Source organism: Mobula hypostoma, chromosome 4 (genome assembly GCF_963921235.1).
Source record: "Mobula hypostoma chromosome 4, sMobHyp1.1, whole genome shotgun sequence".
Classification (NCBI taxonomy): Eukaryota; Metazoa; Chordata; class Chondrichthyes; order Myliobatiformes; family Myliobatidae; genus Mobula; species Mobula hypostoma.
Genome location: NC_086100.1, coordinates 151614688 through 151632357, shown reverse-complemented (window position 1 = coordinate 151632357; position 17670 = coordinate 151614688). Strand labels below are relative to the sequence as shown.

Below are 17670 nucleotides of genomic sequence, written 5' to 3'. Positions count from 1 at the left end.
TACCAGCCATTCCACATGGTCACTGAAAGGGAATCTAAGGGTCTCTCTGAGTTGTTTTACAGAAGCTTCCAGCATCCTGACCTCACATTACAGCACTCTACATTATTAATATTTCAGAGGGCAGAGAGAGGTTAATTTTTGTAACCTGGAATTGTACTAACGATCTAACTGGGTAAAGGTTTGATTTTCCATTTCTCACCTTGCCTCCAAAGGAACAGGACTTATCAATTTATGCTTTTCAAGGACTTGAAATCTTTGGGACTTTGATTCTCTTATGTTGTGAGATTCCTGTAAAGTGGATCAAATTTCTCCCATGCAGTCCTTAGACAGTTAATATTATAAAGATATGTAACACCTGGCTAGGGAACAACCAAAATCCATCGATCTTACATCACTAGAACTAACACTGAATATGCATCATTTAGTTTTGAACTGTACAACAGTGCATACTCATGTCATAACGTATCTGCAGTACATTGCTATAAAAGACAAGCTACATTTATAATGTGTTTTCATTCATATTTTTTATAGTCAGAGTCACACAGCACAGAAACAGGACCTTCAGCTCACTGAGTCTGCATGAAGCATCAACCACCCAGTTGCATTACTCCCATTTTATCCTCTTCACGTTACTAGCAGTTCTACCTCCCATCTAAATACTAGGGGCAATTTTCAGTGGCCAGTCGCTTTGGGAAACACTAGGTAACAATTCATTAGTTACCAATATGCAGTCTTCTAACTTTCCACCACCATTTTCCTCGCTGCATTGCTGAGCTCCCGTGAGCCCAGACAGTGTTGATATTTTTCAGTGCACTTCTTCTGCTGAATGCTGGGAGGTCATCAACTGATTGAGTGCTTAGGAAGGAAAGGTATACCCCTGGCTCAGTCAAAAAGTTAAAATCTGATGGTCTTTCATTGGATTTAATAAAAATAGCCAGTTGGCTACTGATATTTAAAATTTTCTTTTAATTCCAGATACTAAAATAATATCAAATTAAAAGAATGGGTATCAAGGTAGTGCAGTGGTTAGCGCAATGCTATTAGAGTTCGGGGCATTGGAATTTGGAGTTCAAATCCGGCATCCTCTGTAAGGTGATTATACATCCTCCCTGTAGACTGTGTGGGTTTCCTCCGGGTGCTCCAGTTTCCTCCTACAGTCCAAAGACAAACCAGTTAGTAGGTTAATTCATCATGGTAAATTGTCCTATGATTAGACTAGGGTTAAATTGGTGGGCTGCTGGCGACGTGGTTTGAAGGGCCAGAGGAATCTATTCTAAATAAATAAATAAATTCTTTTTTGCCAAGTTAAAAAAAAAATAACTTGCCAGCCTTCAGCCTTCTGAAATTGTTTTACAGGACTTGTTTTATTTTCTGCATTTTGGAATAATGATGACTTCATGTCATTGTCATACTGATGATGTTTTGTTCTGTAATTAAGTGTTGTTCTGGTGATACAAGAAAGACTGGAAATGTGGAGCAACACACACAAAATGCCGAAGGAATTCTGCAGGTCAGACAGTATCTAGAGAGGGAAATGAACAGTCAGATCTCGGTCTGAACTGTCAACTGTTCATTTCCTTCCATTGATGCTGCCTGACCAGCTGAGTTCATCCAGCATTTTGTATGTGTTGTACCCTATCAACAACTTAGATAGGGTAATCCCAATTTAACTGTGGTCTACCTGTAATTATGCACATAAAACAACTAAGTTAAAACATCTGCAAAGCATTGGTTACCGAAGACCTGACCTCCAAGAGTACAACTTCATGTAAATTCTCCCATAAAGTTTTTAAAGTTTTTTTTAAGACAGGAGCATTGGTTACAGGAATGCAAACATTTTCAGGGGTTATGGAATAGATGAGGCAGTTAGTTAAATAAAAAGATAACCAGTTTTCAAGAAAAAATATTTACATGCAACTTCTACGCTGTAAGCAAACAGATACATTGTCTTTAAGAAGGCAGTTGCTGGTTCACAGTGTGAGGCCATATAAAAGATTTAATATGGAAACTGAGAAGATAAATCTCTTCCAAGAAAAAAAACTGTTCCAGGAAGTATGCTCCTTTCCCTTTCATTCGAGTTTCACTACCCCCCCCCCCACAACACACTCCTCCACCAATCACCCAGTTTCATATCCCTCCTCCCACAAAATTCTATCTCCCTAATGCACCTCATGGTTTAAGATGTGCCCCCTTCCACAACTAGTTCCCTGTGTTCCTCTCCTTTACTTTATTCCACATTATCACCTTCCTTCCTGATCAGATTCCATATTTGCAGCCTTTTGTTTCCCTTTACCACCATCCAGCCTTTGTCCCTACATTTCCCCTCTCCCTTCACCCACCTATCTGACCCCCCTTTTTTCTCTTTTCTTATCCACTATCACCCACAGCCTGCTGTCTCCTGACTCTACCCCTTCTCCCTCCCGCACCTCAACTAGTTCCCTATGGCCATCTTATCCCTGCTCACCTGGTTCCATCTATCTCCTGCCAGCTCCTGGCTCACCCTTCCTTCTCACCTCTTACACTTGCTATCTCCCCGCTACACACGCAGTCTTGTGAAGGTTCTCCACAGCATCAACTCCATAAATGCTGTTTACTTGGTTCAATTGATTTTAGTTGATTTAACTGAGTGAAATCAAGATATTTCCTTTAATTATAGCAGATGTGAATCAGATTTAGAAACAGGGCAACCAATTCAATTGTGATTCAAAGGTTCAAAGAAAAAGATTCAATGGTTTATTTATCATCAAAGTATGTCTGCAGTATACAACTCCGAGATTCTTCTTCTCCAGCTAGTCACAAAACAAAGAAAACCATGGAAGTCAGTTCAAAGAGAAACAGCAAACTCACCCACCCCGCACAAAAAAAGAATGGCAACACAATCATCAACCACCTCACCAAGCCCCTTTTCCCCCTCACAAAACGCAACAAGGATATCGACTCCCCCCAAACCCCCATCCCCCTGCATAAAATGCAACAAGAACATAAACCCCCAAATGTCGTTCCCTGCACGAAAAAAATAACAAAATACAACAAGAACATCTACCCCCAAATCCCCTCCCCGTACAAAACACAGCAAGAATATTGACCCCTAAATCAACCTCCCTGCATAAAAAAACTAACAAAACACAACAGGAACATCAACCCCTAGACCCCACTCTCCCTGCACTAAACACAAAAAGAACATTGACCACACCCTGCACAAAAAAATGATAAATAATGAGCAAAAACACAGAATATAAAAATCATGATTGCTCTAAAGACCTCAAATGAAATATTTAGAATGCTCACCGAGAAGCTAACACCATTATTACATATCAGATGATCTAGAGGATAGTGAGTCCATCTACCCATTTTACTCAGCACACTAGGGAGTGATCAGTGCTACAAACTCACACTGTACAATCCTTTATAATCAACAAATGGTTAGAGACCTACCCGAATGAGAAGAAACCTCTTTTAAATGCAAAGTACACTGCAAGTTGCAGATTGGACAACAACCTCATCACCTAGTTCTAGTAATCAAACTGAGTTTCATTTTGATATTTCTTAACTTTGTATATTTGTGCTTGTGTTGGTAGTCCATGTTGCTGCATTCAATGGAGAACTTGAACTTCGGCTGGTCTTGATCTTCAATCTTTAAAGTTAGTAGTTAAAATTTCCAAAAAGCGGCCTGACAAGCAAAAATGCTCATCAACTTAAATTGGAACATCAGAACAACCATCAATCATAGAGGCTCACAAATCTGCTCCTGCATTTAGCTACATCATTTTTTAAAAATTTATTTAGTGGTACAGTATGGAACAGGCCCTTCTAGCCGCACCGCCCAGCAATTACCGACTTAACCCTAACCTGATCAATGGACAATTTACAATGACCAATTAATCTGCTAACCAGTACACCTTTGAACTGTGGGAGGAAACCAGAGGAGAAAGCTCACACATTCTGTGGGGAGGACGTACAAACTCCTTACAGATGACATTGGACCAGTCCCGCTGAAGGGCTTCAGCTCGAAACTTCAGCTGTACTTTTTTCCATAGATGCTACCTGGCCTGCTGAGTTCCTCCAGCATTTTGTCTGTGCTGCTGAGGTGACATCGGAATTGAACTCTGAACTCCAATGCCAGAATTGTATTAGCGTCACACTAACCGGTATCATGATTGCCTGGTACCTTAGTTCTGTAGCTCATAATAACGTGGGTTAACAAAAATTACCTTAGTAAAATGTAAGCTGACAGTTCTGGTACATTGAGTCACAGAGTAATGCAGAATGGAAACAGACTCTTATGCCCAGCTCAACCATGCCAACTATGATACCCCCAAAACTTGTCCCATTTGCCCCATAACCTGCTAAACCCCTCCTGTACATGTATTTACCCAAATACTTTAAATGGTGTTATTGTCTTGCCTCAACCACTTTGTCTGCAGATTGTTCCATATAGGCTCTACCCTCTGCTTAAGAAAAATTGCCTCTCCCTAAAGTTGAAAACTTTTGTTGATTGCAGTAATGCATTCACTAAACAAGATATGCAGATGCAGGAAATCCTCCTGTTAATAATAAATATCTTTTCTTGACTTTTAGGGAGCCGTGTTCTCATTTTTAAGTGTGTTAACAGGAATACTCATGAAGAAGTATCAGAAAACTTGTGTGAAATTGCAATGAGACCAACACCGGAGGAAGAAGCTTGCAACATCCAGCCTTGTCCAGCTTAGTACGTTCACACAGACATTGCTTATTACATAAATTGTCTACAGTTAAAACTATACATGTTTTGTGTTTATCTGCTGTTGATCTGAAGGGGAAATGCAATGCAATCACACACAGAATAATGCAATCATACACAGAATAAACCTAACTTAATTTTACTTTAAATGGAACCCTTCATAAAACTGGAGAGCAGTCTTCATAGTTTGGATGCGATCCAGCCAGGGGCCAGCAGAAACAGAGACTTAATCAAAGCCCCGTGAAGGCTATGAAATTGCAATGTAATAACAAGTAACCATTAGAGATTGAGCAGATGTAGCAAAAATAGAAGCAATGTTTTTTGCATAAACATATAACACCTGGTAGTTCTATTGAATGCTAATGGTCATGACATGGACAGATCTGATCTTCTGGGAAGATCTATGTTTGGCTCATTAGGATGAGGGTTGGTAGACTGGTTTGGGGAGGCATTGAAACATATTATTCCCGGGATAAGCAAAGAGTGGAGTGGTGGGGAGCTGGACAGAATTAGAGCTCCCTCTCTCGTGTAGCCAAATAAAATACTTTAATATTAGCCACCATTCCATTTGGGGCATTTCCATTTCCCCCATCAGCCATAATCTGAAACAAAAAAAGTTCTATTTAGCATCTGCAAGGACACAAATTGGCGCAACGTTGCAAAACTTTTCCATCATCAAATCTTAATTTCCACAAACATCGGGAATAGAAGTTTTCAATCAAAAACCCACTTACTCATTTAAAATAAATTTGACTAACCTATTTTTTGTTTTTGGTTCTGAGCATTGTTTATATCACTCAACGGATCTCAGGGAAATCTTGAAGAATGAAAATAAAGCCTTTCCTCTGTTTAGACTTCTGCATGTTGTATGAAGGTCTTAAAGACACTGGGGACAGATACTCTGCATGCTTTTTCCCTTCATCTGCAGTATTTCCCTCAGAATCCCTGAAAATTGTGGTGAAAGGTGAAACTCTGTGGAAAGACCCAGAGTCCTACAATGTACGAGCTTTGAAGAAAAGCATCAAGGATCGAGGGCCATATAAACCCATTTAGCTTAGAAGTTTTTTAATTAAGCATTCTGTTTTAGAAACATTTTCCATTGGGTATAAGAGGATTCTTGAGGATGTGAAAAGACTGCTTGCTTACAGTCCATCTGCTTTTTTTTTCTTTTACTGCCCTTATTTTCTATTATTTTTCTTTCCTTAGTTTATACAAATCACTGACAAGTGAGAACTGGAAATATTAACTCACGTTCATTCACATGCATCTAGATTTCCGTACATTTGCTTGTTTGTTGCCACTGACAATAATGACAATGCTGAAAGCATAGTTCTTCCCAGTGGTTTCTGATTTGGAGAGATCTCTTCTATTAACCTGTATTATTGTTTTAATCAAAGTTGGGACCTAGGCGAATGGTCCGAATGCAGTAAGACATGTGGGCCTGGGATACAACATCGGCAAATTCTCTGCAGACAGGTCTATGCCAATCGAACGACCAGTGTTCAGCCTGAGAGATGCCGGCACTTGGAGAAACCGGAAACTACAGCTACTTGCCAGCTGAAAATCTGCAGTGAATGGCACATCAGGACAGAGTGGAGTGAGGTAAAGCTATCTCATGGGAGGACTGGCAGAAACAGTTGGCATAGGGGGCACAACAAGTTTTGTTCTGGCATCATAATTCATAGGAGCAGAATTTGGCCATTCAGCCCATCGAGTCTGCTCTGGCGTAACATCATGCCTGATCTATTATTCTTCTGAACCCTATCTTGCTGCCTTCTCCCTAAACTTTGACACCCTATTAATCAAGAAATAATCAACCTCTGCTTTAAATATACCCAATGACTTGGCCTCCAAAGTCATCTATGGCAATGAATTCCACAGATTCACCACCCTCCTCATCTCTGTTCTAAAGGCCTACACCTCCCATATTATAGTAAGCATCCTCTCCACATCCACTGTATCTCGGCATTTCAATGAGATCCCCCTTCATTCTTCTAAAGCCAATGAGTACAGGCCCAGAGCCATCAAACACTTATCATACATTAACCCTTACATTCCGAGGATCATCTCCATCTAAACCTATCTCTGGAGTACGTTAACAGAGGAACCATTTTCTCTCAGCAGTACTGAACATTAGTCTATCCAACCCAGAGTGGTCAGAACCCAGAGCAAGTGAGTTGCCTCCCAAGTGCGGGGTTTTACCTGAAAGCAGCAAAAAAAACATTCAATACTGATCAAATTAGATAGTTGCACTTGGGATCCCTGCATCCATTACCATGTTAACCAATTCTAGCTAGCTGGTGGCTTTCTTGGGTCTGATTTTGAGACATCAATTCCAATGCTATGATGCAATTTATCACCCTTTAGCTCATGTTACAAATTTCAAAAAAGCCAACAATTTAAAATGGTGTATGCCCATAAGCCTCCAATCAATGCACTTACCATAGATCTCACAGCAGCTAAAATAGTTTGGAGGGAAAACAAGTGATGCAGACTACACACTCAGTGGAAAGACATATCAAAAATATAGTTAGGCTGTGGTTCAATCATATATTTCATTGGAATTGTAAAGGCAAGATCCTTTTCAATATTGATGCATTAACTGATAAGGCAATGCTCAGAATGGTTATCAAGCCCATGAACCAATATTCTTTCATCCACCAGTCAAGCCTGGTTCCTGCGCAGTTGATCACACTGCTGAAAAGACCTACTTGCAAATCAACTATCAATTACTATCCCATAATCTCATCTTGCTATAGAAATGTGTTTAGGTAGGCAGATTTAGTGAAATACAACTGGATTGTCCTGAATTAATAGAATTTCAAGAATTTTCAAGCAGGAATTGATTGGAGACAAGAATTATTAACCAGAAAATGGTCAGCCTGCTAATACCTCCTAGAGTAGCTCTTGATCATTTGAAGGGTCAAACTTAATTAAAAAGTTGCCAGCTAACTTTACTTCCCAAATCGTTATTCAACTACAGCTAACATAACACCATTAGTTTCAATTTGATCATGGACAAGGATAGATCTGGTCCTAGGGTTGAGGTTCTGAACTGGAAGAAGGGCAAATTTGAAGAAATGAGAAAGGATCTAAAAAGCGTGGATTGGGACAGGTTGTTCTCTGGCAAAGATGTGATTGGTAGGTGGGAGGCCTTCAAAGGGGAAATTTTGAGAGTGCAGAGTTTGTATGTTCCTGTCAGGATTAAAGGCAAATTGAATAGGAATAAGGAACCTTGGTTCTCAAGGGATATTGCAACTCTGATAAAGAAGAAGTGGGAGTTGTATGAAATGTATAGGGAACAGGGAGTAAATCAGGTGCTTGAGGAGTATAAGAAGTGCAAGAAAATACTTAAGAAAGTAATCAGGAGGGCTAAAAGAAGACATGAGGTTGCCTTGGCAGTCAAAGTGAAGGATAATCCAAAGAGCTTTTGCAGGTATATTAAGAGCAAAAGGATTGTAAGGGATAAAACTGGTCCTCTTCAAGATCAGAGTAGTCGGCTATGTGCGGAACCAAAGGAAATGGGGGAGATCTTAAATAGGTTTTTTTGCGTCTGTATTTACTAAGGAAACTGGCATGAAGTCTATGGAATTGAAGGAATCAAGTAGTGAGATCATGGAAACTGTACAGATTGAAAAGGAGGAGGTGCTTGCTGTCTCGAGGAAAATTAAAGTGGATAAATCCCCGGGACCTGACAGAGTGTTCCCTCGGACCTTGAAGGAGACTAGTGTTGAAATTGCGGGGGCCCTGGCTGAAATATTTAAAATGTCGCTGTTTACGGGTGAGGTGCCGAAGGATTGGAGAGTGGCTCATGTTGTTCCGTTGTTTAAAAAAGGATCGAAAAGTAATCAGGGAAATTATAGGCTGGTGAGTTTAACGTCAGTAGTAGGTAAGTTATTGGAGGGAGTACTAAGAGACAGAATCTACAAGCATTTGGATAGACAGGGCCTTATTAGGGAGAGTCAACATGGCTTTGTGTTTGGTAGGTCATGTTTGACCAATCTATTGGAGTTTTTCGAGGAGGTTACCAGGAAAGTGGATGAAGGGAAGGCAGTGGATATTGTCTCCATGGATTTCAGTAAGGCCTTTGACAAGGTCCCGCATGGGAAGTTAGTTAGGAAAATTCAGTCGCTAGGTATACATGGAGAGGTGGTAAATTGGATTAGACATTGGCTCAGTGGAAGAAGCCAAAGAGTGGTGGTAGAGAATTGCTTCTCTGAGTGGAGGCCTGTGACTAGTGGTGTGCCACAGCTATCAGTGCTGGGTCCATTGTTATTTGTCATCTATATCAATGACCTGGATGATAATGTGGTAAATTGGATCAGCAAATTTGCTGATGATACAAAGATTGGAGGTGTAGTAGATAGTGAGGAAGGTTTTCAGAGCCTGCAGAGGGACTTGGACCAGCTGGAAAAATGGGCTGAAAAATGGCAGATGGAGTTTAATACAGACAAGTGTGAGGTATTGCACGTTGGAAGGACAAACCAACGTAGAACATACAGGGTTAATGGTAAGGCACTGAAGAGTGCAGTAGAACAGGGGGATCTGGGAATACAGATACAAAATTCCCTAAAAGTGGCGTCACAAGTAGATAGGGTCGTAAAGAGAGCTTTTGGTACATTGGTCTTTATTAATCAAAGTATTGAGTATAAGAGCTGGAATGTCATGATGAGGTTGTATAAGGCATTGGTGAGGCTGAATCTGGAGTATTGTGTTCAGTTTTGGTCACCAAATTACGGGAAGGATATAAATAAGGTTGAAAGAGTGCAGAGAAGGTTTACAAGGATGTTGCCAGGACTTGAGAAACTCAGTTACAGAGAAAGGTTGAATAGGTTAGGACTTTATTCCCTGGAGCATAGAAGAATGAGAGGAGATTTGATAGAGGTATATAAAATTATGATGGGTATAGATAGAGTGAATGAAAGCAGGCTTTTTCCACTGAGGCAAGGGGAGAAAAAAAGCAGAGGACATGGGTTAAGGGTGAGGGGGGAAAAGTTTAAAGGGAACATTAGTGGGGGCTTCTTCACACAGAGAGTGGTGGGAGTATGGAATGAGCTGCCAGATGAGGTGGTAAATGTGGGTTCTTTATTAACATTTAAGAATAAATTGGATAGATACATGGATGGGAGGTGTATGGAGGGATATGGTCTGTATGCAGGTCAGTGGGACTAGGCAGAATATGGCTCGGCACAGCCAAGAAGGGCCAAAAGGCCTATTTCTGTGCTGTAGTTTCTATGGTTTCTATGGTTTCTAACTCTGTGTGTTCCAGTTTCCTCCCACATTTCAAAGCTGTATGGTTGGGGTTAGTGAGTTGTGACACGCTATGTTGGCACCAGAAGCGTGGCAACGCTTGCGGGCTGCCCAGCACAACCCTTGCTGATTAGATTTGACACAAATAACACATTTCACTGAATGTTTTGATGTATACATGATAAATAAACCTAATCTTTAATTTTTATCTAATCTTTAAGCAGTGCTGGACTAGCCAGCCCTAGATTTATTTCCTTCAGCGTATTGGTAGGGTCGACAAGTGGCTGGATATTTCACATAGTGGAAGCTCATGTCAACAGCGGCCTGTATTATTCCCCTGAACCCTAACCATTACAGATGTCACTTTGGGCCCATTATTATAATTATGCAGCACTGCACAATTCACACAGTCATCCCTTAATGCTGCTTAATGTCTCTAATTACATTGTGCTAACAATATTTTCCAACATTAATGTGGATCTTATCCTGAGTCTGGTGGGTGCACAGCATTTAAGAGGTTAGATGATGTTGACTAGATCACTATGGCCCTATTATCATGAGCAAGAGTACTTTACAAGAGGGGGGAAAGGCACAGTATAACAAAATAATTAACGGCAACTCAACTTTTGGGTGGAGAAGCATAAAAAAATTAACAGTTTCATTAGTTTACAAAATTGAACTGTAGATTAAAATTCATCAGGAGATTTAAATTCCTCCATGTATTTATACTACCTTGTAATTTGTGTCATTGTAGGTTCTTAAACCTTTTGGTGTCAGGTCCCTAAAACAATAGCTCACTGCCTTCTAAAGTTTCCCTGATGAAGTCAAGGTTTAATGGTCTTGTGCATCAGAGGGAGAGCAAGTCTGAAAAAGCTGGAGCAGGAAAATAAAATTCAGGGTAGAGTAAACTTTGGATTGAGAAACTTTTGTACCATCAATGTTCAGGCTACCTTATGTCTGCGTATTTCAACCATAAACTGACAGGCAGGCACACAGGTGTTCTTTCCAAAATCCCTTTCTTCAGTACCCCAGTCACCCCTCATGCCCTGCCCTTTGAAATAGCAAACTAAAATAGAGTCATATCGTATAGGAATATTAAAGAACAGTTATATATTACAAAAATAGTACAATCATAGAGTAAAGCCTCAGGCGATCCACTGAGTCTGTACCACCAAGAATATAATAATAGTTCTCGTGTTATTGTGATATTCTTCTATCTTCAGTAACTCACTCGAGATTCTACCACTCAGGGCAATTTACATTGACTAATTAACATTAGAAAGAGTGGTCTGGGATCTCCTACCCGAGTCTAAAGCAGGTATGGTCTCTACTCTGCCACAATAGTATTGGAGAAACGAGTCCAGAGAACTTCAGTCTCTTCTAATAAAGATAGCTGTCAAAATTATTAACAGTTAGTCAGAACAGTGAGAACAGAATAGTTTGGTTCTGATTCTTGTTTTCAAGAATATCCTCTTGCCAGGTAATTTAAACCTTATTTTTTCTTCAGTGCTCAGTGCCTTGTGGTGTGGGGCAAAGACTCAGGGATGTGAAGTGCATTGACAACCTCGGCGATATAGTTGATGATGAAGAATGCAACATGCAGCTGAAGCCTGTGGATACCGAAAACTGTGACATGGGCCCATGTGCAAAGAGTTGGTTCCACACGGATTGGAGTCCAAGGGTAAAAATATTGCTCTGTTATCACATCCTTTCATATTACAACCATTCCATCGGGAAGCAATTTAACCCAGCACATTAAAAACATCCAACCAGCTTAAATTCCACCTATCACTAGATCTGGAGTCCTGCAGATCACAACACTGTAACTCCAACTACATTTTTACGTGTAGTGAAAGTTCTTGCCTCCACCACTCTCTCAGGCAATGAGTTCTAGATCCTTGCCACCCTCTGTATGAAAATGTTTTTTCCTTATATCTCCTTTTATCCTTCTATTTTCAATCTATTCCCCTGAGTTTTGATCTCTTTGCTAACAGAGGTACATCCTTTCTGTTTACTCAGTAGGAGTTGCTCAAAATTTTATTTAAACCAAATGAAGACCATAAGACCATAAGGTATAGGAGCAGAATTAGACCTTTTGGCCCCTCGAGTCTACTCTACCATTTCATCATGGCTAATTCAATTTTCCTCTCAGCCCCAATCTCCTGCCTTCTTCCCATTTCCCTTCAAGCCCTGACCAATCAAGAATCTATGAACCTTTGCCTAAAAAATACATAAAGACGTCCTCCACAGCTGCCTGTTGCAAAGAATTCCACAGATTCACCACTCTCTGGCTGAACAAATTCCTCCTCATCTCCATTCTAAAAGGACATCACTCTATTCTGAGCCTGTGTTCTCTAGTCTTAGACTCTCCCACCATAGGAAAAAACTTCTCCACATAACTCTATCAAGATCTTTCACCATTTGATAGGTTTCAATGAGGTCACCCCTCATTCTTCTGAATTCTCGTGAATATAGGCCCAGAACCATCAAACACTCTTCATATGACAAGCCATTCAATCCTGGAATCATTTTCTTGAACCTCCCTTGAACCCTCTCTCATTTCAGCACATCCTTTCTAAAATAAGGGGCCCAACCTGCTCAGAATACTCCAAGTGAGACTTCACCAGTGCTTTATAAAGTTTCAACATTATAGCTTTGCGTTCATATTCTAGTCCTCTTAAAATGAATCTTAACATTGCATTTGCCTTCCTCATCACAGACTCAACCTGTAAATTAAGCTTTAGGGAATCCTACACAAGGACTCCCAAGTCACTTTGCACCTCAGTTTTTTGTGAAGGAGAGGGGTAGGAGGCATTACTAGAAATTTAAGAAATGGATGTTCATGCCATCAGGTTGTGGGTTACCCAGACGGAAATGGCAACCCCTCCTTCACCATTCACCATTCTCCATTCCCAATTCCCATTTCCCTATTTCATCTTATCTCCTTACCTGTCCATCACCTCCCCCTGGTGCTTCTCCCCCTTTTCTTTCTTCCATGGCTTTCTGAACTCTCCTGTCAGATTCCCCCTTCTCCAGCCCTTTGTCTGTTTCACCAATCAACTTCCCGGCTCTTTACTTCACCCCTCTCCCCCCCACCCCCCCCACCCCGGTTTCACCTATCACCTACTACCTTGTGTTTCTTCCTCTGCTCCCCCCACCTTTTTACTCTGGCTCCTCATCTTTTTTCCTCCAGTCCTGATGAGGGGCCTTGGCTCAAAACGTCAACTGTACTCTTTTCCGTAGGTGCTGCCTGGCCTGCCGAGATCCTCCAGCATTTTGTGTGTTTTAAAAGAAAGGTTCACAGACAGGAAAGGTTTAGAAAGTTAAGGGTCAAGCACTGGCAAGTGGGACTAACTTGGATAGGGCATCCTGGTCAGCATAGGTCAGCTGAGCGGAAGAGACTGCTTCAATGCTGTATCTATCTATGACATGATGCTCTGTGAATACAATCATAGTCATAGTCTTACTTTATTGATCCCAAGGGAAATCACCTGAAGCTCTCCATTTGGGGTAAGACTCCAATGGCAAATTGAGAATACGAGTAAGCATGCAACGGCTACACACTGCTCACATCTACAGGTGGTCTAATGAACTCGTAATTCTTTAAGGGATTGTTAAAGTCCACCAAGGAAATGGGAAGTTCTCCAATTTTTGCTTACCATGATGTCCAAACTAGGAAGAGGAAGAGTGCTTCCCTTTGCTGTGCAGCAGTACCATGTGTCAATGGACATATACTACCCTTCTCCCACCCCACCCCCTCAACATCTCCTGTGCTTGCCAGCAGACCAGCTCATATCCACAACAGATCCTACTTCAAAAAGCCAGTCTGACAATCTATGTCAAGCCCAGTTGACTAATGCGGCTCATCGAAGCTGCAAAGGTGAGATTCAAATTGTCATTAACTCCACCTGTCAACTTTGTACCATTTCTCCCTGCCCCTGATTGTCCATGTTTTATGTACATTTTCCTGTAATTTCCAGTTAAAGAGGATTTTAGCTAAAACGGTGACCATCTTCCATTTGGCCCATGTGGAATCACAGCAGTTCAGTGAAAATGTCTAGGTCTTATGGTAGAGATTTTAATCTCTGTGAATTCATCTTCAGCTTCTATTTCTGAGAGTTTTATGTTGAGTCACTTAATTTTGTAATGCTTTTTATCTCTGAAAGATTTAATATGTTGGGGAGGTGAAGGACGTTTGTTATCTCCAATGGGCGGCAGGGTAAGTGTAGCAATTATCCTGACACTATTACAGCTCGGGAGATCCAGAGTTCACAGTCCAATTCCGGCACTTTTCTGCAAGGAGTCTATGTACGTCCTCCCCGTGGAATGCGTAGGTTTTCCCTGAGTGCTCTGGTTTCTTCCCACAGTCCACAGAAATACTGGATAGGTTAATCGGTCATTGTAAATTGTCCCGTCATTTAGGTAAGTGTTAATTGAGGTTTAGGGTTGCAGGGGTGGTGTGGCTTGAAGAGCTGGAAGGGCCTACTCCATACTATATCACTAAATAAATAAATTGCTAAATAAATATCTGGAAAAACTAACCTTTAAAGTTTTTAATTTCTGGCAGGGTTAACCTGTGGGAATTTCCAAGTGTGGGAGATTTGATCACTGTAACACTCGGAAATTCTGCCTACAGGAGGATTTATTTCTGGAAGAATTAAATTCTTGGAAATTATTCTATGAGAGTTTTCATTTTAGAGAGTTTCAGTTCTAGGAGGTGTAATCTTTCAGAGTTTTGCGAGATTCTATCTCTGGATACTGGTATGTGGTAGTGACAAGTATAGCTACATAGTCATTGAATCATAAAGTTGGACAGCACAGAAATAGGGCCATCATATCTGTGCCAGCGTTTTGCCCATCTACACTAATCTCATTAGACTGCACTAGGTCTGTTTCCTGCTTTACTCTATCAATTCTAAATGCTGATGAAAGGCAGTGAATGTATCTGATGCCAAAACCTCCACTGGTAGCAAGTTCCACACATCAACCACACTGGGTAAAACCCTTCACCATAGCTCCCCTTTAAAACACATTGCACTCACCTTAAGCTTATGCCCTCTTGTTTTTGATACTCCTTCCATGGGAAAAGGACCTTAAATACTGTCTAGGTAGTCTCCAGCCCCTTGGTATGAACGTAGAATTCTCCAGCTTCTGGTAATTCCCTCCCCCTCCCTTCCCCTATCCCTATTTCACTCTGCCCCCTCCCCCAGCTGCCTATCACCTCTCTCATGGTTCTGGCTCCTTCTATTACCCATTGTGTTTTCCCCTATTCCTTCTTCACCTTTCCTGCCTATCCCCTCCCCCACCCCTTTATCTTTCCCCTTACTGGTTTTTCACCTGGAACCTACCAGCCTTCTCCATCCCACCCTCCCCCCACCTTTTTTATAGGGCCTCTGCCCCTTTCCTCTTCAGTCCTGACGAAGGGTTCCGGCCCGAAACGTTGACTGATCGTTTCCACGGATGCTGCCCGACCTGCTGAGTTCCTCCAGCGTGTTGTGAGTGTTGCTTTGACCCCAGCATCTGCAGAGTATTTTGTGTTATGGGAAAAGGACTGACTTTCTACCATATCTATGCCTCTCATAATTTAATATAAGATTAAATAAAGATAAAAAATGAAGATTAGCTTTATGTGTCACATGTAGTTTGGAAACACTTACTAACCCTCACCCTAATTGTACGTCTTTGGAATGTGGGAGGAAACTGGAGCAGCCAGAAGAAACCCACAAGGTCACAGGGAAAGCGTACAAACTCCTTACAGCTAGCAGTGGGAATTGAATCCCTGATGGAGACCGCTGGCACTGTAAAGTGATGCACTAAATGTTATGCTACCATTCTGACCCCAACATTGCTGTGCCACCTGCTATTATCTAACATACCTCTAATGAATCACTCCTCAGCTTCCTTCAGGGAAAACAAACCCACCCTATCCAAGCTCTCCCCATAACTCAGGACTTCCAAACTAGGCAATATCCTGGTGAATTTCCTCTGAACTCTCCCCATAACAACCTGATCTTTCACAACCAAAACTTGCACACAATAATCCAAGTGCAGTCTAACCCATAGCTCATAAAATTGCAACTTAACATTCCAACTTTAATATTCTATGTCGGCATGCATGTTCTTCACACACCCTCGTTTTCCACTATAGATGTGTATAAATGTGTAGTGGAGAGTATATTGACTTACTGCATCACAGCTTGGTATGGAAACACCAATGTCCTTGAACAGAAAATTTTACAGAGTGGTGGATACAACCCAGTCTATAAACAGGTAAAGTCCTCCGCTCCATTGAGCACATCTACATGGAGTGCTGTTGCAGGAAAGCAGCATCCATCATCAAGGACTCATGCTCTCTTGTCGCTGCTGCCATCAAGGAGAAGGTACAGGAGCCTCAGGACTCACACCACCAGGTTCATAAACAAGTTATTCATGCTCAACTATCAGGCTTTTGAACCAAAGGAGATAACTTCACTCAACTTCACTTGTCACATCAGTGAACTCACTTCAGTGAAGTTATGGACTCACTTTCAAGGACTCTTCATCTGATGTTCTCAATATTTATTGCTTATTTATTTTTATTATTTCTTTCTTTCATTTTGTATTTGCACAATTTGTTGTCTTTTGCACGTTGGTCGAATGCCCATGTTGGCATGGTCTTTCATTGATTCTATTATGGTTATTATTCTATTATGGATTTATTAAGTATGCCCACAAGAAAATGAAGCTCAGGGTTGTATATAGTGACATATGTACTTTGATAATAAATTTACATTGAACCTTTGAACTTTGAATTTATAGGGATCTATCAACTTGACTCCCAAAATCTTCTGTTCATTAACATTCCTTAAAACCCTAACATTTACTGTATGTCCTGCCCCCCCCAATCACTTGCCAATATGCATAATCTTGTACTTGTCAGGGTTAAATTTCATTTAACAGAGCTCTACTCATTCCTTTCCATAACAACCTTGAAACAAATGGAATTAGTGTCACAGTTCCCACCTACACTTCCGTCACCTGCCCACAATCATTTTTAAGACAATATCCAGCACTGCCCTGTCTCTGTTTAGAATCTATATGTATAAAAAGCTTCCTCAGATGCACTTACTAAATGTGGCCCAATTTAAGTTGTGCTTTAAGGCAATCCTAGTCAATGTTGGGAAAGTTAAATTCTAACACTACTATAACTTTTTGCTCTTACACCTCTTTTTGTGGGTTGCTTGCATTTCCATCTCTCTTGTTCCTATTGACAATTGGGAGGTTTATAGTAAATCATTGGCACTTCCCTTACTCCTAAGTTCAACCCATATGACCTTAGTTGCTACTAGACATCTCTGTTATGTTTTTCATAATCCTCCATTTCCTCTTTGTGTACCAATGGTGTGATAGACTCACTAAACATACCATCGATATTTTACACATTCTGAATGCTCTGTAGTGAATGCAACAGCAGCTCCTCTATGTACACTTGTGATCTGACAGGAGCTGCAGCTGGACATACCTCCAGCAGACACATTCAACAGGAATATTGGAAATGTCTCAGATCTGTGAGAGAAGCATATCACTGCCCCTTATTCCATAACCTTTATCCCGTGTCCCTCCTACTAAGAAAGAAAAAAAGCTGTTGGTAACTCCTTCCCACCCCCACATACTGCCTGGCCTACTGAGTTCCTCCAACAGATTGCTTGTCGCTCGAGGTT

The 17670-nt window shown here is 41.0% G+C and overlaps 1 protein-coding gene across 5 annotated transcripts in view; it reads left to right on the top strand.

Moving 5' to 3' along the window:
* Window positions 1-17670, top strand: part of adamtsl7 (ADAMTS-like 7) — a 554745-nt gene that overhangs the window by 511181 nt on the left and 25894 nt on the right. For 4 of the 5 annotated variants that reach the window (XM_063046729.1, XM_063046728.1, XM_063046726.1 and 1 more), the window contains 3 exons: window positions 4579-4708; window positions 6118-6322; window positions 11478-11651. In XM_063046729.1, coding sequence (XP_062902799.1) covers window positions 4579-4708; window positions 6118-6322; window positions 11478-11651 — 509 coding nt within the window. The remainder of the gene's footprint in view (window positions 1-4578; window positions 4709-6117; window positions 6323-11477; window positions 11652-17670) is intronic. The other variant, XM_063046730.1, reaches the window with a different exon arrangement.